Source organism: Carassius auratus, chromosome 3 (assembly GCF_003368295.1).
Source record: "Carassius auratus strain Wakin chromosome 3, ASM336829v1, whole genome shotgun sequence".
In the NCBI taxonomy this organism is placed as follows: Eukaryota; Metazoa; Chordata; class Actinopteri; order Cypriniformes; family Cyprinidae; genus Carassius; species Carassius auratus.
In genome coordinates, this window is record NC_039245.1 from 13926063 (window position 1) to 13950339 (window position 24277).

Consider the following 24277-nt stretch of genomic DNA (forward strand, 5'->3'; position numbering starts at 1 on the left):
TAATGGTACTAAAGTCCAATTTAAGACACTCTTTTCTCCATCTCCTTTTTATCACCAACTCGATCACAGGTAACGCTCCACACCACTCAAAATTCAAGTTTTATTTGTTATATGACATGCAAAAAGCAGTGAAATGTAGGTCTGGCATACTCTTTTTAGACTGTGCAAAAAATAAGAGGAAATTAAAATACAAATAATGAAACAACAGGAAAAAAATAAAAAGTTTTTTTTTGGGGAGATAATTAAATACAAATAATGAAATATACACAATATTAAACTATTAAACTACTACACAGATGATTTGTAGAGATGCTACACAGAAACTGCTACACAGAAGATGTGCAGAGATGTAAACAATGTGCAGTGAGGATGAGTTGCATAGTTAGGTTGTCAAAAAAGCGCAGTGTGCAGAGAGTTATTGGGTAGCCCTAAACAACCAGTCTATAAAGTTCAGTGTGTTTAATGTCCATGATTAGTAGTCTGATAGCATGAGGGAAGAAACTCCTCCTGAGTCTCTCCGTTGGTGCCATCAGACTGCAGAAGCGTCTGTCTGACTGTAGCAGATGAAACAGTGGATTTCCAGGGTGGGTGGGGTCTTTAAGGATCTTAACAGCCCTAGATTTACATCTCCTGGTGTGGATGTCTTGCAGAGAAGGGAGAGATGTTCTGGACATGTGCTCAGCTACTCTTTGCAGGGCATTTGAAGGTATTTGAAGCTGCTCACTGTCTCCACTGGGGTCCCGTTAATGATGATTGGGGTAGATCCACTGCTGCCTCAAATAGAAAAGAGTTATTGTAAAATATTATTACAATTTACAATATGACTGTTTCTACTGCATTTCTGAACAAATAAATGAAGGCCTGGTGAGCATCAGACTTCAAAACCATTACAAAATCTGTCCAACCCCAAACAGTCCTGTAGAAAAGATATTTAAGGAACCTGAGGTTTTAACCATCTTGATTTTTATCAGCATTGGAACACTTTAGCTACATTCTCTCCAATGCTATGGATTATATTTTTACTGGAATGAAGTGTCATTAGTCACTAAACATTCAGTCCAATGACATCGTAAAACAATTCACTGTTGACAAGTTAACATTAACTAAAGTACAATGCACATTTATGTGAGACGTCCACAGAATGTAATGTCATTTACATTCCAACATTTGTCATTTAGGACAGTCTCTGACCATACCCCTGGAGCAATTTTAGGGACAAGCGCTGTTGCAAATGTCCACCTTTAAAGTATGAACATAATTTATCCACACAAAGACCCACCCACACACACACACACACATTAGTCAAAATTATTCAGACACAATAAATTACACATCTTGATGCATAGAAAGAACAAAAAAAGGTGGAAAGAACAAAAAATCAGGAAAGTGATCCTTTGTGTTTACAGAGAGAGGCAGTAACCAGGTCATTGAAATTTAACTTCTGGCCACCCAGACTTGAACTTTCTGTACCACAAAGTTTACACATAATGTTTTTGTTTGGTGTTTCCTACAATGACAAAATTAATTCTACACCCTATAGGCTACTGTTGATATGTAATGCATGGTAATGGACACTGCAGTTATCTTCATATATCCACTGTTATGATTATTAAATTGAAAAATGAATTTGGTAATTAAACCAAATGTTTCAATTGCATTACATTATTTGAATGAACGTTACACGTAAAAATAGATAACATTTTAAAAATATAATAGCAGGTTTTGAAACAATGACCAGCTTTGTTTAAGTCCAAGCATAATCAGTTAGGAGTTTTACCTAAGACTCAGTCTTATGTAACACTGTACTAAATCTATTAATAGTTATTGATCGCTTAAGTATCAATGCAGTTATAATTCATAGGCCTACATATTTTACGTAACGTTAGTCACAATACCTGCTTATGGTCTTCAGTGTCCATAATCTGCAGCGTAAATCCTAAATATGTATTGCAGAAATAATTTAACTACGTCAAGACTAAAACATCTACCGCCAAGATACTGCACTTTTTCACAACTTGTAATACGTTGTACAAGTCTAAACTTACCCCTTAAAATTCCTCTTTCTTGACGCTGAAAAGCCTTGGGAAGTTGACGTCGTCTTTTTTTTCTTTTTTTTTTTTCTTCTTTTTTTTTGGTGGGCGGGGATTTGCAGCGTGCATTAACCCCATGACATTAAATAAACCAATCAAAAGACTCTGGAGGTTTGTACATCCCACTTGGAGCTGAAGTCCCACCCATTTGAAGCTGACACGCCCATTTGGAGCAGGCTCCGACCTCCGTTTATACCCATCTCCCAAACTGACTCAAATGATTCGCGATCCCGATCCGAACTCCCGAAACTGACTCAAATGATTCGGCGATCCTTCTCCGAACACACGAGAACTCTTTGACCACAGCTGATGTGCTTCAAAAGCTCTTGCAGCAGCTCTGGTTTTTTCTGAGGTGGTTGGATCACATCAGATTGTGGTTAATTTTGTAGATCATGATTTTTATCTACTATTCCTCTCCCTGCAGTTTGGTAATATAAAGAATCCTCCTTTGAACGCACCTGTTCTGTGGGTTTTATTGTTCTGGGTCTGAATTTGGGCTCCTGGGCCCAGTTTTTCAAAAGGTTTAATCAGGATAAAATTGATCCGGATTTAGTAATCCTTTTTTTGCGATCCGTGATCACGTAATCCAGCTTACTTTTGGAGCCAGTTTTTTAAAGCAACATCGGATTGGATCAATCTGATCCGGATAGGAACTTTTCAGGATCACCAGATCTGGATAACCAGTGCTCAAACAGGATAGGAAATCACAATGTAAAACTATAGATATGTAAAGAGCAACAAATAGAATAGCCAGTGAGGGGTCGATATACATTTATTTTTATTTGAAATGAAAACCCAAACATTAAAAAAAAAAAAAAAAAAAAAAAAAAAAAACAAGAAAAACCCCACCCCATCCTCTTCCAGCAGTCCGCTCATCTGAGACCTACAACACAAACACTGTACACTGAGGATATTTATAACAAGTATCAAGTATAGATGTATTGAATAAAAAAAAAGACTTAATGTAAAACAATATTTTTGATTGTGATGAATATATATATAGAATAAAATTGTTTTTGGTCAATTTTGACAGCTGTTTGGGGGATTATTTTATGAGGGCAAACTCTTTCTACTTTGCTGTAGCCCTATACTGAAAGGCTGAATGTGTTAAAGCCTACCTAATCACTGTAGCCTGACGTATGAACAAATACAATTAAAACCTTATGAATAAATAGGATATCTTGTAAGATAATGCATGATCCAAATATAGTATTATTTGCTACATTTTTAAAGTTTTCGTTACATTTTGGCCATGAAATCCACGCTGAATCCACCCTTCTGATGGGATCAGTTTAATCCAGATTTTTTAGATCAAAATGATCCAAATCCTACAAAGAAGTTCTAAAAAAAACCAAACTGAAGGTTTGATCCGGATCAAAACCAAGATTGGATTACGTGATCTAATCCGATTATGTAATCCGTTTTTTCTTTTGAAAAACACATTTTCAAGATTTGATCCAATCCATTATCCAAAATCCTACTGGATTACTTTTGAAAAACCGGGCCCTGGGGTCTCAAAAAAGAAACATTTTCAATCTCCAAGTTGAACGTTATGACAACACCAGCGTTGTGCTAGTTACTAAGAAATATGCATTACTGTTAAAAAGTAACTTTTTAGTTACTTTTTTAAAGAACTTTCTTTAATGTTCCCATTAATGAGCTTTTGTGCCTTATGGTCTATACAAACACAAAGTAAAACAGAAAGCAATTAAAACACTATTTTGATTAAGATCAAGCTTCTGCATCATAAAAGCTGTTAAAAATGTTCCTTTCACAGTTTAAGTATGAAAACTATCAACAACGGACAACATAACACAAAACATTTTGAAATAAATAAATGAAAGCAATCTGAATTATTCCGAATTTTGAATCACTGTTTTTTTTAGGATTTTCTATTATATATATATATATATATATATATATATATATATATATATACAGTACAGACCAAAAGTTTGGAAAGATTACTATTTGTAATGTTTTTGAAAGAAGTTTCTTCTGCTCAAGCCTGCCTTTATTTGATCAAAAATACAGAAAAAACAGTAATATTGTAAAATATTATTACAACTTAAAATAATAGTTTTCTATTTGAATATACTTAAAAAAAATATATATATATATATATATATATTCCTGTGATGCAAAGCTGAATTTTCAGCATCATTACTCCAGCCTTCAGTGTCACATGTATATGTATATATGACATGATATTCAGCCAAGTATGGTGACCCATACTCAGAATTTGTGCTCTGCATTTAACCCATCCGAAGTGCACACACACAGAGCAGTGAACACACACACACACACACTGTGAACACACACCCGGAGCAGTGGGTTTTATGCTGCGGCACCCAGGGAGCAGTTGGGGGTTCGATCCCTTGCTCAAGGGCACCTAAGTCGTGCCTAACCATTAGGCTACGACTTCCCACAAATATATATGTATACACAATTTTTTTGTGTTGTGTCATTAATTGTGTCTTAATTTGATTAAAAATTATTACACAAATAGTATTTTAGTATTTTTATTTTAGTCTTTAATTTACTATTAATTTATTCTTCATTTTTGTCTGTTCTGTATTATTCCACCCTTGATATTACATATTTTTCTTGCTATTATTAACCTATTGTTGTTCAGTTATTTATTACGGTATTATTCATATTATACATTTAATTTTATGCTATTATAAATCTATTATATCACAAACCGGTATGTTATTGTACTGTTGTACTCGCTTTTCATATTATTCACTTTACTTTAAGTTGTACTACATATACTTTTTAATATAACATATCACTTTTACTATATTTCTAATGTGCACTGTATCAGTGCATATTTTCATTTTCACTGGATCCATAGCCTCATCAGTTACATGTTATTATTAGTTCATCTGTAGGCTATAGTGCTATCAAAATGAAAAGCACACTACAAGTGTGTCACTTTTGATTTGTATTTATTTGTTTTATTACATTTTCTCAATGATAGTAATTATTAGTGTTTAAATATGTATTATTTAGATTTTATCCCAGTATTTCAAAGGGAAAGAGCTGTGTTCTGACCTGAGACACAAGAAAGAGAGAAAAAAAGAAAGAAAAATGTTGGGATTGAACACAGAGAAAGCAATAAAACAACTACATATCATGTAATGTACATTCAAATGACATTACATGAATATGTCACAGTTATACTAAATTAACAGATTTGTAAACTGAAAAAATCAACGAAATCAACAAGTGAGACAAATGTGAGCTTTCAATTAATAATTTTCCAAACCTTACTAAACAACTGGAGGAAAAGTTTTTTTTAACTGCACGTAGATCATAAACCTCTGAAATCGGTTGATAAATGTGAACATTATCGTGTTTTTATTCAGTAAAAACCGCAGCTCCCCCGTTTCATTTGTTTTTAAGGCAGTCTTGCCCTCACTAACATGGCGGACGCGTTGACGGCTCAAAGCGGCCAATGAGGCGTCTAGGTTTTTATATGTCTATGCCCTTCCTACTATTGTAGGCAGGCGTTTGACCCGAAAGCGTGTTTGCCAACCGCCAATTTAAAAGAAGAAGAAGAAGAAGAAGAAGAAGACCCGGAAGGGCAAACGGTTTTTGACCGTAATAGCGCGAAAGTTGTGAACGTTTGTTAAAGTTTCCTTTTAAAGTATGTATCTGGAAACTGAAGTGGACATTATGCACGCTGGTGGTTTGTGGAACCAATTAATTGTTTATGGTGATGCAAGCAGAAGAATGGTCTTCTTATTTCTAATGAAGGAAGTAAACAACGTACATCAAAGAAAGAAAGCGCCTCAACCTAAATTCTCAGGCATCAAACAACACAATAGCTTAAAGTATTAGATTTGGCTCATGCAATGCAAGTCAAAAACCTGACTCGTGGAACTTTGTTTGCAACCTCAACACGTTTGGATACATCGAAGATGAAGTGGACACGGTGTTAACAGGAGTCGTTGGATTTTGTAAAAGAGTGCATCTGCGGTTTGCTATCACGTCGTGACGCTGGATTTATACGTTTCTAAAGCTGGCTGAAGAAAACATTAACATCATCTAATGACATCCAACACACTGAGGTATGTCTAGCGCTATACTGTTTATGGCCATTCAGTTGTGTGCACATAATTAAACGGTCTGTTTGCCGACGCTGGTGGTTAATAAACTTTGACATTGAATGTTTGTTGCAACAAACTATTACAAATAGACTAATACTTATGGAGACATGCAGCGCAACATCGGATGAAACTGTGGGGTCTGGTGTGTCAACTGTTAGTAAATCAAATAGTGTCGTTAGCAATGTGGAAGTACAAACTGAAAAACGTGTTAAGCTTTCATTTAAAGCATTAGCTGGTAAATTGGATAAGTTGCAAGCTTGCAGAAAAGCCAAATTGAATAAGGCAAATAATATAAGAAAATCCTTTCAAGGTTATATTCAAAAGGATAGGGGTGCTCCGATCACGATCGGCCGATTGTTATGCGCATCTGGTCAGTAAAACCGGTTCTCTAATCAGCGGTTAATTCCATCGGGTGCGTGATTTCACATAGAGCAGCTGTTACTACACAGAGCCGTTGTTAACTGAGAAGATGCACCAAAAAACACAAAAAAAATGAAGTGGATTTGCGCATCTTCTCAGTTAACAACGGCTTTGTGTAGTAACAGCTGCTCTATGTGAAATCACGCACCCGATGGAATTAACCGCTGATTAGAAAACCGGTTTTACTGACGAGATGCGCATAAAGATCGGCCGATCGTGATCGGAGCACCCCTAAAAAATTATGTTTAATGATGAGTGCATTGCTGATGCAAAACAGTGGGTTGCGTGTAGTGAAGGTAATGTGTTTAAGGAATGTGATGCTATTGATGATGGTATTAATCCAAAGAGAATATACGCTTGGAGTAGGGAAAACAGTTCAACAAAGTGTCTGTTCATTACCACCTGGCCAAACAGCTGGTGTGTGTCCTAAGACAGGTGAGAGTTGGATTAACACTGCTACGAGCCAACAGTATTTTTTTAATAAACACCGACAGATAACAGTTGCACAGGGAACATCACACCATACAACTTCTCAATCAAAGGACAAGCAGGCTGTACACTTTGATGCCACTGGTCATAATCCACCTGAACGTATACTCATCATCATGCATAAGCAAAATGAGATCACCGCTGACTTACTTAACCTACAGTTATCAATGCCATTGCCACCAAGAGATATTCCCATATTTGAATGGGATTCACGTCTCTCTTTAACACACCTGATTCAGATAATCAGCTCGTTAGAAGTGAGCTCCGTGCATGAAATGTGTTCCAATTGTTCATTGCCCCCTTCTCCCTGGGCAGGGGAAATCTGTTGAAGTTTACCTCACTTCAGAACATTCATTCATTGATCTTTGCTACGCAGCATCTTTACACATGGACAACTGTGACATCATATATCTCTGTAAATAAATACAATTTAAATTCACGTTTCACACACTTTAATGCACTATGAATGGAACATATGTTTGCTTCGAACTGGAATCATGGCGGAATATCCTGTGATGTCCAGTTCGCAGGGTACTAACGTCTGAATAGAACAAACATCTGAAGTGCTAAGAGAAATGTACGAAATGTGCAGAGCAGTGGGGCATGAGGACTGGAATTGAGAACCGCTGGACTAACTCAATGCCTAGAAATTTCAAGTACAAATTTCATGCCCAAATTCATTAAAATGTCTGGCTATGGGTGACTTAATATCATGACTGTGTATTTTTTACTTTTGTGCAGCATGAAATGGGCGGGCGTATCCAGAGGTATCCAATATAGTAAACCTATCTAAAAGACCACTTAATATTGAAGAGACTGACATTCTGTCAAAGGGACTTTCTTTTGTTCTTTCCAAATATACTGATCCCTTTTTGACAAAAATTTAATTTTATAAATTCTTTGGGTCCATTAAATTGAAGTCCTTTTTTTTTCTTGTGGAACAGGTCCTTTGCTCTCGGTTCAGCCTATAGTTAGAAATTATTCTAAGGAACATTTGGAGAAGAGACGTTTTCGAACAAAAAAGTACATTAATGCCCCCTGTATCTAATCCTTCGGTTCAGACTTTTTGCCGGCCGGTTGATCAGGATGTCTTTAATGTATTTACAAGAGATGGACATTTGTTCTTGACCCTTTCGGTTAGAAAACGTAAAGCTTCGAGGACTCTTAGTGAAGATGTTTTGATTGTGATTAAACCTGCCGACAAAGGTGTTGCAGTTGTTATACAAGATATAGATTCATATCGTAACGAAATTTTGAATCAACTTCGAGATCAGGAATTTTACTCCTCTCTTGGGATGCGATGGGATCAGATCTCCATTTGCCCCTAATTATGCAAACTTGTTCATATGTAAATTTGAAGCAGATTTTGTGTATTCCCCAAGTAACATTTTCCATCACCGTTTGAAATGTTGGTTTCATTATACAGTTGAAGAACTTAATTTCATGAATTTTTAAATTCCAGATTTCCATTATTCTATACGATTTTCCTTGGAATATAATGTCTTTTATATTTTTCTTGACGTTAAGGTTTTTAGATCTACTGGTCAGACTCTACAGACGACTGTATTTTGTAAATCCACAGATAAGAATAATTTTTTTCTAAAAGTTATCATCCTCCATCTATGAAAAAAAGCATCCCGTATTGTCAGTTTTTGCGTATAAGGAGGATTTGTAGGCTTTATTTTGGTAAAACTAAAAGAGAATTTAGAATAAGATTACACGAGCACAAAAGTAACTTACGCAATCATGATATTAAGTCACCCATTTTAATGAATTTGGGCATGAAATTAGTACTTTGAAATTTTTAGGCATTGTGTTAGTCAAACCTCTTCAACGGGGAGGTGAAAGGGAGCGCTATTCTTTCTGACCCCTTGTTTGGTGATATTCAGGAGTCCTCGTTTGGTGTCTCAGAATCTAAGATGTTTATCAGATTTAAGTCATAACCCAAGGATAGAAGGAAGGGAAATAGTTTTTGGTAACTAGTCTGGCTCTGGGTGACATTCAGGCTATGTTCCATCAAGTGAAATTTTCTACGCTTTCTTTGGTGGTCAGATGGAAACTTCTGAGAAACTTGTCGAAAGTAGAAACTCATTTATTTGGTGAAGTTTCCTCTCAGAGTTGTGCAAGTTACGCACTGAGGAAAACTGCAGATGACAATTAATTTGACTTTCCAGTTCATGTGATTCAATCGGTCAGGCAAAAATTCTATGTTGATGACTGTTTGAAGAGCTCAGCTATGGAAAAGGAAGCCATAAAGACGATGAAAGGTTTATTTGGGGAAAATTGGATCGGTAATCGTGCACTGTTGCAAACTATTTCACTGGATCAAATGGCTAAAGACCTGAAGGAGTTAGATTTAGACCGAGATAAACTTCCACTTGAAACAGCATTGGGCATACAATGGTCTATGGAAACAGACTCTTTCAAATTTAAGTTAGAGGCAAAACGGCAATCTCTTTCCGTGCATTTCCACCTCATCTCCTCCCCGAAATCAACATATATATGGAGCTTACACCTTGTTTTACTTTGTGTAACCTCATCTGCATATAATTTACATGCGAATTCCCATGCACATGACACCATGTTCAACACAGAGACAGTAGGGACAGAGAAGTATCCCTGCTGTGTTTTAGAATAAATACATGAAAATATCTATAAAAACAAAATGGTTTCAAATAGTTCTCAGATATTTTAGATGATCTCATTATTTTACACTGGCCAAATATAATTTCGATTATTTCAAATTAAATGTGTACAGTTTTGCTGCTAAGATAAACATATTTTAGCTATTTTAGTGGTAAAAGTTGCAGGAAGATCGAAAGTTAGGGAAAGATGAGTTTAAGAGAATGGAAATATGGAATCCCAAGTTAACAGCAATACGTTAAATTGCATAGACGTGAACAACCATCAATCACATAATTAGCCCTCGCATTGAGTTCCTCAGTGAGGTTAAAATTATATTAGATACACCAGTAAAGGTCACAGTCTGGAGGTAAAGTTACTTGCGTCTCCTGTGAAAGAGTCCCGGTGAAAGGGCTATCCGAGGTCGTTGACTGGCTGGAAGTTCAGTCGCTGAAGTGACATCTTGGGAAGCCCGTGGTGGGGCAGTTGGCTGAAGCTGGAGTTGTGTGGCTGGTTGAAGTTGAACGTGCAGACGAGGTCGACGTTACAAAACTTAACTCAGAACACGAAACTCTCAAACGGAAAAGAAAAGAAATAAAGTTTGACGAGACAAGGTTGTGTTCCTTCTCATCGTGGCTAAGTAGCAGCAGGCGAAGCACGCTGGAACCGTGCTCAAAGAACAGTGATGACTAAACAGCATGGCTAGAAGCTAAAAGCTAAAGCTAGGTAGCAAAGCTACAAGCTAAAAGCTAAGAGCAGACATGACTGATAGCACAAGCAAGGCTAGAACTAAAAGCAAAGATTTTAGGGTGTCCCAAGGTATTTAAACTGGCCTGTTGGCCACACCTCAAATGTTGTCTTGACCAATCAGATATTGTCTTGGCTCGGGGGTATCATAAATCATTTGTTTATCTTACCAAGCATGTGGTCCGAATTTTCCTGCCTTGCAGGGTTTAATTTTGGACATGATTCCTATTACACGAATATGATACATGGGACAAATAAATTATTGTCTGGACAATATCAAGCAAGTAGATTCAATCACACACATACCAGACATGACTATGTATCCTTCAGCTATCCCATAGTTCTTAAAAAAACATACACAATAAGTGATTATAACATGATAGTCAAATGTGGGTTACACATAAATGAATATGGAGTGAAGCGATGGACTGATTCATTTAGAAGTCTTTTTGAGTTCATTCTGGTCCATGTACATGTACAAAAAGCAGTTTCTTTGCCATTCTCACGACAAAAAGATGTTCTGTGAAGACAGAGGTTTAAAGCCCTTCCCCCTTAGGAATTTCAGTCTGGTTCTGCTAGGTGGGGGGAAGTCAATGCAAGTATTTAACTTGATCTCCTGGGTTTACATGTGATGTCCAGCGTTGCATTTCCATTATGAACAACACATTTGGCACCAAATTTCTCTCCTTTGAATTGAAATTGTAAATAATTGTTCTAGTGGTGTTAATGTTGAAAGCTGTTGTGTGAACAAGTTGGTTAATCATATTGCTTGGTTCTTGTGGCACTAGAACTGATTTATGACTTCCTGAGGAATTCGGCTCTCGTGTTTTTAAACATCGCTTTGATAGACTCTTTAATTTGTCTGGTTTGACTCGTTTCTGTTACAACAGGAAAATTGTTTATTGTTAATGAAATTATACAATTATGTTGTTTGTAAAATTATGTATCTTCAGTGTTAACCTCTTTTAATGTCAGTGGAATATTTCATGTAAATGTTTATATCGACATGAAAACAGAGTTTAAAGTCGTTGTTTACAATTAAAATTTTTAAATTGTTTACATACATTTTCTCACTCCATTAAAAAGTTTGTACGCATGTTTTAGAATGTCCGTATGGTGCATACATTTACACCAAGTTTATTTTTTTATAAATCTTGAAAAAAATGCTTACACAATTTCTATGCCTATTTTGTGCATACACAACGTTTATAAATGAGAACCCAGCTCCATGGATGATCCTCTGGGGTTCCTGGCGCCAGTCATTTTTGCTAGGATGCAACAAGAACTCTGCAGGAGAGGTTGTGGGTGGGATGATGCCATACCACAGGACATCCTAAGACAGTGGAAGAGATGGTTGGAGGATCTGGGGTCACTAGCTGCTTTCACTTTGGACAGTTGTACTAAGCCTAGTGATTTACAGTAACATACATCAGAATGTTAAATCATGAGAACTGTATTCACATTGCTTTTCTACTAGGTAAACCCAGAGTAACACCACTGAAGGCTGTAACCATATGTAATACCATGACTTAGGTGCCCCTGAGCAAGACATCGAACCCCCAACTGCTCCCCGGGCACCGCAGCATAAATGGCTGCCCACTGCTCCGGGTGTGTGTTCACAGTGTGTGTGTGTTCACTGCTCTGTGTGTGTGCACTTCGGATGGGTTAAATGCAGAGCACAAATTCTGAGTATGGGTCACCATACTTGGCTGAATGTCACGTCACGTCACTAAACAATGAAGATAAACGTTTCCATACATTCGTAGTTAACAGGGATTGCAAACCATTAGAGAAACAGTTGAACCCTCACAATGGAGATATGTCAGTTCTAAGGACAGTCCAGCTGATGATGCTTCAAGAGGAATGAAGGTTGGAAACTTTCTGAAGAGGTGGTTTGAAGGTCCATCCTTATTTTGGTTGCATGAGGAGTATTGGCCAATAAACACACTAAATGTCTCGATAGACTCTGATGACACAGAGGTCAAACGAGAAACCACAGTAAACGTTACTTCTGTGAATGAAGTGTCTAATCCTACTGATCAACTAATAGCTTAATTTTCTGAGTGGAGGAGGCTCAAAGTAACGTTGGCCTTGTTTCTCAAGTTGAAAATGATCTTGTTGGAAAGAATTCACTTGGGAAAGGAGCAGAAGGATACAAATGCTGGTAACCCAAAGAACAATCAGGACAGTGGTGTACAGTCTGAGGGATCAAGAGTCACAGCAATGCCTAAGAGTCTTATTTTGACACTGGATGATCTAATGGAAGCAGAGGAAGCCATCGTTCGTAATTGTCAGCATAAGGAATTTTTTGATCATTCATCTGAGCAAGTGACAGTGAATCGGCAAAGTCCTATTTATCGGTTGGATCCATTTTTGGATGATGGACTATTAAGAGCTGGAGGAAGACTGAGCAAAGCAGCCATGCCTGAAGAGGTCAAGCATCCGCTTATACTTGGCAAATATCAGCATATTTCTATGCTTATTCTGAAGCATGTGCATGAAAGTCTGGGTCATGGTGGACAAAGCCAAATGTTCTCTAAAGTTAGGAAAAAAATTTGGATTACTCACTAGAACTCGGCCGTTAGGAAGATCATTACTGGGTGTGGTTTTTGTAGACGCCATAATAGAAGAGCAGCTGAACAAAAAATGACAGATCTTCCAAAGGTGAAAATTTTTGCCGATCTACCACCATTTACTAACACTGGAGTAGATTACTTTGGACCAGTGGAAATAAATAATAGAAGAGTAATCTGTAAAAGATATGGATAAGTATTCACCCATATGGCAAGTATGGCAATTCATCTTGAGGTAGCAAGTTCACTAGAAACAGGTGCATGTATTAATGCATTATGGCGTTTGATTAGCAGAAGAGGACAAATGATGCATCTAAGATCAGATGAAGGGACTAACTTTATTGGAGCACAAAGATAACTGAAGGAGGCTTGCGCTACATTGGATCTGTCACGATTTGTGTTATGGAAAACACAGAGAGGGAAACAATTGCAGGTAAGTCATTTATTAAGGGTAATCCAAAAGGGTAAACAATCCAGGCAGGGTCAAAAGCAGAAGATCCAGACAACATAAACAAGACACGAACACAAAGCAAGGCAAGGCAAGGCAAGGCAAGAATTGACGGACATGAATAATACTCAGACATTAAACAAGGACTCCGTAACACAGACTCAGACAGACCGGGTATAAATACACAGAAGGATAATGAGGGAACAGGAGACAGGTGGGGAACAATCAATTACACAACTAGGAGGAAGGTGACCAAATAAGGGAGCAGGAAGTGATATGGTGACAGACACCGTGAGAAAGGAGGACATATAGTGGAACCCCAGGGAACACAACCCAGACACTGTGACAGGATCATGATACATTTCAAGGAGTGTTGTCACAGGCTGGAATTGGTTGGAGCTTTAATCCACCAGCAAGTTCACACCATGGTGGTGTATGGGAAAGAATGATACGCTCTGTAAAAAAAAAAAAAAAAAGGTTCTCAACTCTGTGCTACATCAAGAATGGTTAGATGATTGTCTTCACAGATTTTCTGTGAAGTGGAATCCATTTTGAGTGGTAGACCAATTACCAAGCTACCATGCGATCCTAATGATCTGGAGCCTCTCACACCTAATCATCATCTTCTATTGAAAGGAAAACCAGCTTTACCACCTGGTGTGTTTGAACCTCATGATCAGTATGCAAGAAGATGATGGAGACAGGTGCAATATCTTTCCGATTTTTCTGGAAAAGATGGATATGGGAGTACCTGCCTTTGCTTCAAAAGTGGCAAAAGTGGAAGCAGAAGAAAAGGAGTTTGGTTGCTGGAGACATTGTAGTAATTATGGACTCGTCAGCTCCTTGTGGTTCCTGGGCACTTGGCAAGGTCATAGAGGTTTCTCAAGATAATCTTGCTCTGGTGCGCTCTGTGAGGTTGCAGACCAAAACCATCATCATTCAAAGACCAATAGCAAAACTTTTTCTATTACATGAAACTTATATCACATTGTTTTGACTGTGTGTATGGTAATGTTTGGCTCCTTTTTCATTGTATTTGAATTGGTATATTTGTTTAACATTAACAATTAGGGGTTATGTTATTCCCATTTTGACCATTGAGTGGTGCTGGAACCTTCCACAGATTTCTGTGTATTTAGATTGCCTTCCTAGGTGTTTCCCAGGTGTTTGACCCGGAAAGGCAATTCACGAGTTCACGCTTACATATAATTAGATGAGGTATGGTATGTGTATTTGGCGTGCTCTCTGGGGCAGGGCTCCGAGCTCGGGAATGGCCCGAACCTAGAGTACCCCCCCCTTCCCCGTTTACTTATAAAGTGTACTCGAAGTGAGGAGTTGGGGTGGAGGAGTGATGCTGATTAACCGTCAATGGATAGAGGTAAGTCAGCGATAATTATACTTTGGAATTGATCCACCTATGTTTGATTAGGCTAAATATCTGGCGCACTCATTCCGAACCTTGTTAACGAGAACATCATAAGGTTTTTGACCGCAACAGCACAAAAGATGTGAACGTTTGTTAGAGTTTCCTTTTAAAGTATGTATTGGATACTAAATTGGAAATTATGCACACTGATGGTTTGTGGAACCAAGACATTGTTTATGGTGATGCAAGCAGAAGAATGGTCTACTCCTTTCTAATGAAGGATGTAAACCACATGCATCAAAGAAAGCGCGTCAACCTAAATTCTCTCAAACAACTCAGTAACTTAAAGTAACGATAAATAAATAAAATGCCCTGAACCTCAGCTACCCTGCTGACCTCCGCTACACTTTTGAGGTAGTCCAGAAGTTTTTTATGGAACTGGAAGGAGAAAAACTTTTGAATAAAGCACTCCCTTTGTAAAAATGGGCTTTTCAGTGAAAGGATCATTGGATAGAATGCAATGCCACCACAACTTTGTATCACTTTGTATTCACTTGTATTCAAAGTATTCACTTTGAAGAATCAATTAAAACAGTTTAGCGTTTACCTGTTTTTAGTCAATTTTAAAGACAATTGTTGTATTATATATTGGATATTTTGAATCTTATTTGACAAAAGACTAGGGGTGCTCCGATCATGATCGGCCGATCGTTAATGCGCATCTCGTCAGTAAAGCCAGTTATTTAATCAGCGGTTAATTCCATCAGGTGCGTGATTTCACATAGAGCAGCTGTTACTACACAGAGCCGTTGTTAATAGAGAAGATGCGCAAATCCACTTCATTTTAAGCGTTTATTGGCGCATCTTCTAAGTTAACAATGGCTCTGTGTAGTAACAGCTGCTCTATGTGAAATCAGGCACCTGATGGAATTAACCGCTGATTAGAAAACCGGCTTTACTGAGGAGATACGCATTAACGATCGGCCGATCGTGATCGGAGCACCCCTACAAAAGACATTGTGTAATACACTGTTGCTGATACAGCATTTAAAGTGTTGTTTTGATCCTTCTGTGAAATTAAGTCTAACATAAATGTAATATTTTGGTTTGGCAAGCAGTAATTGATTTGAGAAAAAGAGAGTAATTATGTAAGTTGACCACATTCTGATCATGTGGGACCGACATACACATTAAAATTTAGTAAGACCTTTTTTTCAGTCACAGGAGCCAATCACTACTTCAAATTAACGAATATACTTCATATTTTGTGACATTGCTCCACCTTTGCTTTTCAATCCGGAAGAATGAAATTACTTAGAAAAATGCAAAGATAACCAATATCCACTAAAATATTTGAGTCCTATTGCTATTATACCATCAATGTACAATCTATATATTTCTGTTAATATCTCAAAATACATGTTTCATGGTTTCATGACCCTTTAATATTGCTTGTCTCGGAGTATTCATGTCTTCACCTGATGAAATTCCCAGACTACCACAAAATTGTTATAAAAAGAGTGATTGGAGAAACAATTCATTCAGTGGCAGACATTACTTCAGCTGATATTCCTTATAACAGTATTTAAAGACCTAATCACTCTCGTGGTCTGTTCAGCACCACTTTAAGTCAAACATACTTCTGGAGCTGGTTAGCCGTGGAGCACAAGTTACTGTGGCGATGAACAGTGGTAAAAGCAGAGCTACTTTCTTGGTGCCTAAAACCCAGGTTAGCACAAACTAACCTGAAATGTACCTTGCTATCGCCACCTAAACTGGCTTACACACACACACACACACACACACAGAAGTAAACGTAAATATACACATGAATACAATAAGTTTATTTTTTGTTTCTTGTACATAATCACAAACACTTGCATTGATTCTACAGGTCTAAAATGTGCATACATTTAAACAACAGAAAGTCTGATGGGCAGACACAAAAATACACATTTGCAGGAATGTATTGGATCCTACTGAAAGTTTTTAGGAAGTAACTTACAACTAAACTTATTTGTAAAACTTTTTCATCACTCTAAAACTATTTAAAATAAAATAATAACATATTATGTTTTTTTGCTAAGATGCACACAGTATATTTTATATTCATACATTTTAAATCTTCACAACCCTATGATTGCAACTAGTAATAACTATATTAAAAAGCTGCTTAGTGTTAAAAATCTAACATGAAATCTTAATTTTATGAGTTCACATGTCCATGTTACCTCTGAATTGAAGAGAGGGTAAATGTGGCTTGCTGGCTCTGGTGGAGCCTGAAGTACCCCCTGTACTTCCTCGGCTGGTTTAGTAGTAACAAGTGTTGGGGTGGCAGAGGTAAGAAGGGGTTTATACAGCACAAGCTTGTTCTGGCACTGATTGCTTGGATTAAACTAAATTCAAATATTCCTCCTGAACTTTTGCCAAGAACTTAATTTAAACAATTAACTTTGGCACACCATGAAGAAATGTTGTTTTCTCACAATATGATGTTTTTTCCAACAGCTATTGTCTTATACAGTGTTGCTGATGAAGTCGGGTGTGAGACATTTGTCTTGACATTTTTCAACTCCAACCTCAATGCTTCTGTCAATTGCTGCGATGACAGCATTTTGTGTTCTTAAGCCAAATAAATCAAAAGTCATGAACCCAAAATGGTTTATCCGGTTAAAACGGCCAACAAAAAATAAAAGAGCAAATCTATTGCTGAACATTATAAATGTAAATCATTGCTAATTAGTTGCCGGTGTCTTTGAAATGACATCAAATGATATTTCTCACTGAAGTCAGGGTTGATTGAGCTCAATTCCAGTCATGATTTTGAAGTAGGAGGTAGGAAAACTGTGAGTTCAGAGCTGTACATCTTGAACAGAGCATTTAAGTAGAGAACCGTTCACGGATACTGGTATAAGGAATACACTTTTAAAACAGAACTTAAAAACTTTAACTCCTCTCTTTGATGTATTTCGTTAACAGAGGTTTAGATGATTTCAGAGCTATTGAAGTGACAAAAAGATACTTATTTCAAACTGTTCTGTGAATGAAAAAACAAACAAGCTTTATCTTTGCTTGTTCAATTAAATGTAATTATCCAAACTCTCAATAGCGTCCACTTTTGAGTAATTTTTCCATTCATCTGGTATCTTACCCTGTCCCTCAAATGTTTTTTTGTAGTATTTTTCCAGATCTTCCTTGAATGTGCACACAAACCACTTCCAGTAGGGCAGTTCAGAGAGATCAGGGGTGATGCTCCAGTCTGCAAAAACTCCTCCTGCTCTTCTGTAATCTCTCCAGGGGATTTCATCATTTGAGTCATTGGGATAAATATATAAAATGCTGCTTGCTACTGCTGATGTGCAGATATGGGTAGACAAGTTAGATGTATCATTGAAATATATTCCATTCAGACCAATACTACGATGGAAAGGAGCACTGTGATCTCCATGATGGTTGCCTACAGTGTTGGTGCAGGTGGCTCCACAGAACGGACACTGAACCCAACAGCACTGACAGAAGTGATCAGTCAGAAGCTCATGTGGTCTGAATTTATAGTCTAGCTTCACTAGAAAAGTGTCTTTGTTTAAACTATTGCTGATGTCAGACATTATAGCAGTGAGATCGATCTTTATCACATCTTCTAGGAGGTTGAAATCATCAACATCATGATGTTTCTCTCCACTGAGGTCTTTCTCAGAGAAAATCAGGACGTCTGAGAGCTGCTGTGTGAAACTCTTCAACCACAAACCAACATCTCCACTGTTGACTTGAACATGTTCAGTGGATTGATGAGCTGCTTTCATGATCTTCTGCTGCAGGAGTTTAATGTTGTGTTTCATCTTGGGTAAAACACTGAGACTGAACTTATCAGTGATGTACCGATTGACTTCATCTCTAATGAAACTCTTAAAGTGAAACCTGGGATATTTCAGGTAATCCATGTATTTGACAAAATCCTCTTCTTCTGCCAGTGTCTTCAGGATGTGTTTCTCCAGATTTAATCTGTTTCCATTAAGTGATTCACAGTTTTTCATAATTTCGTATGTCAGATCTCTGGCAGTTTTCTTGTAGACACTCTGCTCAATGGGCTCTTTCAGTTTCTGACAGATGATCTCCCCAAAAACAGCAGCTGATGGAGCTTCATTACAGGATTTCTGCAAGATACTATAGTACTCTTCTCTCTTCTTCTCAACAGATATCTCAGGATCATTGGTTTCCCTGAACAGTCTGTGTTGGTCTGTGATCATCTTGTTTGCTTTTTTACAAATGGAAAGAACCAAATCGATACAGAACTCATTCTTGAACTCATATTTCACTTCTCCTTCCTGATGTTCTGTTACTCTTTTCTTGATATAATCTATGAGTTTTTCAGTGCAGCTGATTTTGTAGCCCATCTTTGAAATGTTAAATGACTGAATCATTTGGTCTGTCTGCTGGTCAACATCTGAGACTAATGATTTAATTTGAGCTTCTATCTCTGGAGACAGATTTTGGATATTTCCAAACGTTCCTTTCATTGTACTGAAAGCACCCTTTTTCAAGTCTTTAACCCCCTGTTTTGTGGACTTTTTGAAAATGACATAATCAAAAAAACTCCAAACAGTGAAAATACTGATGTACTCACTGTCCTCTTTAATGTAGTCATGGAGATGCCCCTCAAAGATGACACTGAGGATTTTTATTGCATCTTTCATAATGTCAATGTCTTTGAATGGAGGCGTGACTGAGATGTCTCGTGTCTCATCTACACTCTGCTCCAAACACAAATCAAACTCTTTCTTCAGTGTTTCTTCATCATTTGCTTTGTCTTTGAGTTTTAAGGGAAGTTCTTTGCTCTTTTCATAGAGAGTGTTTTCATGGTGTGTCCTCTGAGCATCAGTCTTTTTCCTCAGGTCTCGCTGCTGAAGGATCTCATTTAATTTCCTTTTTGTTTCTCTCACAATATTTTCCTGAAGCTCTTTGATCTTGATTTCAAATGATTTTTTCCATTGAATCAGTATATCTTTATCTTTGTCTTTCTCAAAGAATTCAGACATTGACTTTTCTACTTCTTCACTTGTCTTCCTCAGTTCTATTTGAAGATCAGTTTCCTCAACTTCATTAACTGCTTCATTTTTTATTTTGTTGTGTAGTTTGTTCTCAGTTTCCATCATGGCACTGTGCAGACTCCAGGACCACTTGCTGTATTCGGTCTCCAGTTTCCTGTAGGCAGAAATCTCCAGGGTATTTCTGAAGCTGAAGACAAATCGTTCATTCAGTAAAGCCTCCCAGAGATCTTTAATACGATCTTTAAAGTGTGTCAGCATAAGTCTATTTGATTTAGCTGCATGAGAAATAATGGTTTCCTTTAGTTCTTGAATGTTCTCACAGTAGTTTGGGTTTGGTGGTGCCATTGGTGGGCTGCCCTCCCAGAGATGAGCAAAATACTTTACATCATTCTGTACATCAAATGAAATGACATCACTGAAACACTCTGCATTACAGTTTTCCTCTTTAGCGGCAAGTTTAGTCATCTCATCCAGTTTCTCCAGTAGTCTTCTCCTTCCCTCCATGTTTTTCTCTCCAGCTGTGACGTCTGAGACGTTCTGATGCACAAACACACATCTGGGATTCAGTCTTACCTTCTTCATCCTCAGGAAGGCCTGACAAACAATCTGAAGAATGTCTTGCATCTCAGATGGGTTCTCTCCAAAGATGTTGATCAAGGTCAGATTTGCAAGACCTACAACAAATGTGGCAAGTTCATTATCATGATCTCTTGTTGATCTTTCAGCAAGTTCTAAAGCACGAAGACCCTCAGTATCAACAACCAGAATATAGTCAGTGTTCATCTGTGTTTTCACCTCGTCTGAGACTCTGATCAGCTGCATGAAAGCTCCTCTGGTGCACCTCCCAGCACTGACGGCAAACTCAAGTCCAAACATGGCGTTCAGCATGGTGGATTTCCCAGAGCTCTGAAGCCCTAAAACTGACAGCACAAAGACTCTCTGGTCTCCCAGTTTCTGGACGAGTTGATCTAGAACAGCAGAGATCCAGATCACAGGAACATGAGCAGCATCTCCATCCATCAGCTCCAGTGGAAATCCAGAGATCATCATCTCAGCGGCAAGACTCGGGAGAGAAGAGAAGTGAACCTGCAGGTCTTTCTTGTTCTTCTTCACAGATGAACATGATTCATAGATCTGACCGATCTCCCTCATGATGTGCTCCAAACCAAAAGCTGCAGCCTGAAGATCCTCAGATATTCTCTCAAGTTCTGATTGCTCAGCCGGGGGTTGTTCAAATTCATCTTTATTCTCTTTCATTTGTAAGACAGTTGACCACTTTTCACTGTACTTGTGATGTAGAGCAGAAAGATCAGCTGAGATGTATTCATGCAGGAGGATTATGAGCCATCTAACGAAAAACATATTTTCATGTTCAGCATCTAAGTTCATTTGTTTTAGAAAGAGCTTCATAAACTCACTGATTTCACATTCATGCTGTTGCTCAAGGATTTTCTTCATTTCTGTTTGTTTTCTACTTATTTCAATTTCGGTCTCATCCGCTCGAGGTCGATGTAGTTCTTTGTTCTTCTGACTCCACTGATGCCACAGTTTCCCCTGATGAGGCAGAAATGATTCTTTGATTTCTGTCAGATCTTTCTTCTCCAGAAAACCCATCATCTTCTGTGCTGCTTCTCTTCCTCTCCTGCAGTCATCATCATCTTCCTCATCTACTCTGATGTCTGAGTGTCTGGACACATCTTCAAGTCTGAAAGTGGAAGATGATTCTGAGAGACAATCCTTTATTGCTCTTCTGAGTTCTTCAGATACTTCTGACTGATTTCTGTCCTTCAGACCAATTTTATATTTTCCTTTTTGCATCAACTTGACAATTGAATCATCCTCAGTAAATAGAAAAATGAGTGGCTTTTTGTTCCTGTACAGGTTTTGTATCTTTGCTGCATGTTTGTCATTCCTGTCCAGTTGTGGTAGAAGGACAACATTGACTGAGCTCATTTCAGTGAGGATCTGGAGCTGTTTCTCATGGTCTCCTGCATCACCGTGTAGATTACAGAATGCTACACACTCATTGAATTTATCTGTGTCTCTTGCAGAAGGGCAGAACCAGGCGATCTCCACCACTCCATCCATCAGGAGTCTGGATCTGCTGCTGCCGGGACAGTTCCTGTGGAAGAATGTGTTGTGTTTCTCATTGATCAGACTGTTCATCAGCTGAGACTTGGAGGACGACACCGAGCCAAACCTGAAGAAAAACACCATTGGAGTTTCTGCCTTGTAGATTGGCTCGGTTTGACTGATGATTTCATTGTTGATGTTTCTCATCTTCCAGCTCTTGTTGATTTGTCTGAACGTCCAGAGAGGAAACTCAATCTGTTGAGTGAATGGATCAGGAACAAGCAGAGGCAGAGCGTACTGACACTGGGACAGTTTAGTGACCATCAGCTGCTTCAGAAAACTATCAGCACAATGAAACACTGCCATCTGAACATCCATTGAGTGAATTTTCTCATATTGGCCTATTTCTTCATTAGACACTGACCCTATATTGTGAAAAAATCATCAGAATCAGCCACTTCTTTAAATGAATCATAGCTGGTTTGACCTTTGTGAACTTCCTCATTGTTGTCTTTAGTTTTAATATATCTTGCTCTGTAGTCCGTTATCAGTAGTTTTTGTATGAAACTCTGAATCAGCTCTTCTTCAGCACAAGACTCATGGGAGTGTAATGAATGTGCAGTTAACTGAAGAACATCTGCAGCTCTCAGTTTATTGTGATGTCTGTCTTTCAGAAGAAGTCTGTGAAATAGAGTCTCTGTTTTATTCAACAGTTCCTGATGTAGATGTTGATCTGAACTGTCTTCTGATGTTCCACAGAGCTTGCTCTCTTCCTGTTGAAGAAAGAAACTTTCATTTACTTTATTTACTTTGGTTTTTAAACACTTACATACTAATATCACTCTTACATTTTATATTTGATAGCATTTATTGGATTTATTGTCAGTTCCAATTTTTAAGCATAGACCTGAGAATAATATATCCAACTCAAATGGTTGTAAATCATGAATTCCTTTAGTCAGAAACATAACTTTTGACTCTTTTGAGACGGGAACCTTTGCAGATTATTATTGTTTATTGTTTAATTGAAAAACGATTCTAAAAGTGGAACAGGAAAAAAGTTATAGTTGTATAGAAGAGAGTAAGACTTTGTTTGGGCACAGTGCCACACTTTTCCACAAATTACACCCATGCTGTATGATTTGGGTGATCTGAACCATATATTTCCATTCACAAATTACAGTTTTTGTAAAGTAGACACTGTATTCAGAAATAGTATGTCAGTGTCTTTGAATTCAGTCTCTAACAAACAGGTTTCAGGTGTGTGGAGTACCATGATGTGAAAGCACACATTCCTCTAACATATTCACTTCAAAAACAAAAAAAAAAAGAGTCCCAAATGTGAAATTTCACAAAAATCTCTCATGGTAAAATGTGGTTTTAGAGGAAAGAAACATTGTGGTAAATGTGGGCAAGAATAAATGACAATAATATAGTGTTTGGTATAAAGGTAAAATGATGTCAAAAAGATTTGCATGCACAGGGTAATATTTTTGGAAGTGTACATAAAACTGTAAGCGTAAATTAAATTTACATGAAGACGAAGCACTTTGCAAAGGTGTAAATCGTGATTCAAGCACAATATTTTTTTTTGCAGCATTTTAATGTTAATAGTAAATGTAATTCATGTATGGTGTACCTGCAGCTTCATGCTAACACAAAATAAATATCTGTATTCTATTTATCTATATTCTGTATGCTAAATTCCAGTTTTCCGCGCTTATACTTTTGGCACATCGTTTTTGCCAAAAGACGGTCAAAAGCAATTCAATCCTCGGAACATTGATTTGCCAGTGAAAACATCAGTTTAAAGAACTGCAAAATAGATTTGACTGCATATTAGCAATCTGTATGTGTAAAAAAAAAAAAACTGTTGCAAATGTCTTAATGACTCATGTACGTACGGCAAAAAGTTCCAGAAATAATCCGATATGTACAGCTCTTTCTTTCATTTCTTTGAGCTTACAATTTTGCCATGATTCTTATATTTCTAATACTTCTGCTTAATGTTACACTGTCAGACATGCAAAATAAATCTAATGCATCTCTTGCTCTGGCTACTGTGTATATACCCCCAGGGCCCATACCTGTCAAGTATCCCGTTTTTGCCGGGAAAGTCACGTATTTTACCCTTCTTTCCCGCCGTCCTCCCGTATTAGTATTTTCCCGTAAATCTCCCGTATTTTAATTTTTTAATTTTAACCTGCGTTATTAATAAAATAATAATAAAAAAAAAACATTCCCAATCTGAGCTCTGTCACTAGTCTCGTGATAACTGCCACCTGT

The 24277-nt window shown here is 37.6% G+C and overlaps 1 protein-coding gene and 1 long non-coding RNA gene across 2 annotated transcripts; both read right to left on the reverse strand.

Moving 5' to 3' along the window:
* Positions 1-524: 524 nt before the first annotated feature.
* LOC113055980 (uncharacterized) lies at positions 525-2133 on the reverse strand. Its single transcript, XR_003277635.1, has 2 exons — positions 2046-2133; positions 525-770 (listed from the first exon to the last, which is right to left on the reverse strand). It is a non-coding gene; the product is annotated as an uncharacterized LOC113055980 (long non-coding RNA).
* Positions 2134-17950: 15817 nt separating this feature from the next.
* LOC113054127 (interferon-induced very large GTPase 1-like) lies at positions 17951-23642 on the reverse strand. Its single transcript, XM_026219472.1, has 3 exons — positions 23631-23642; positions 22479-22764; positions 17951-22416 (listed from the first exon to the last, which is right to left on the reverse strand). The coding sequence occupies exons 1-3, from the start codon at positions 23640-23642 to the stop codon at positions 17951-17953; spliced, it is 4764 nt and encodes a 1587-aa protein (XP_026075257.1).
* Positions 23643-24277: the final 635 nt, after the last annotated feature.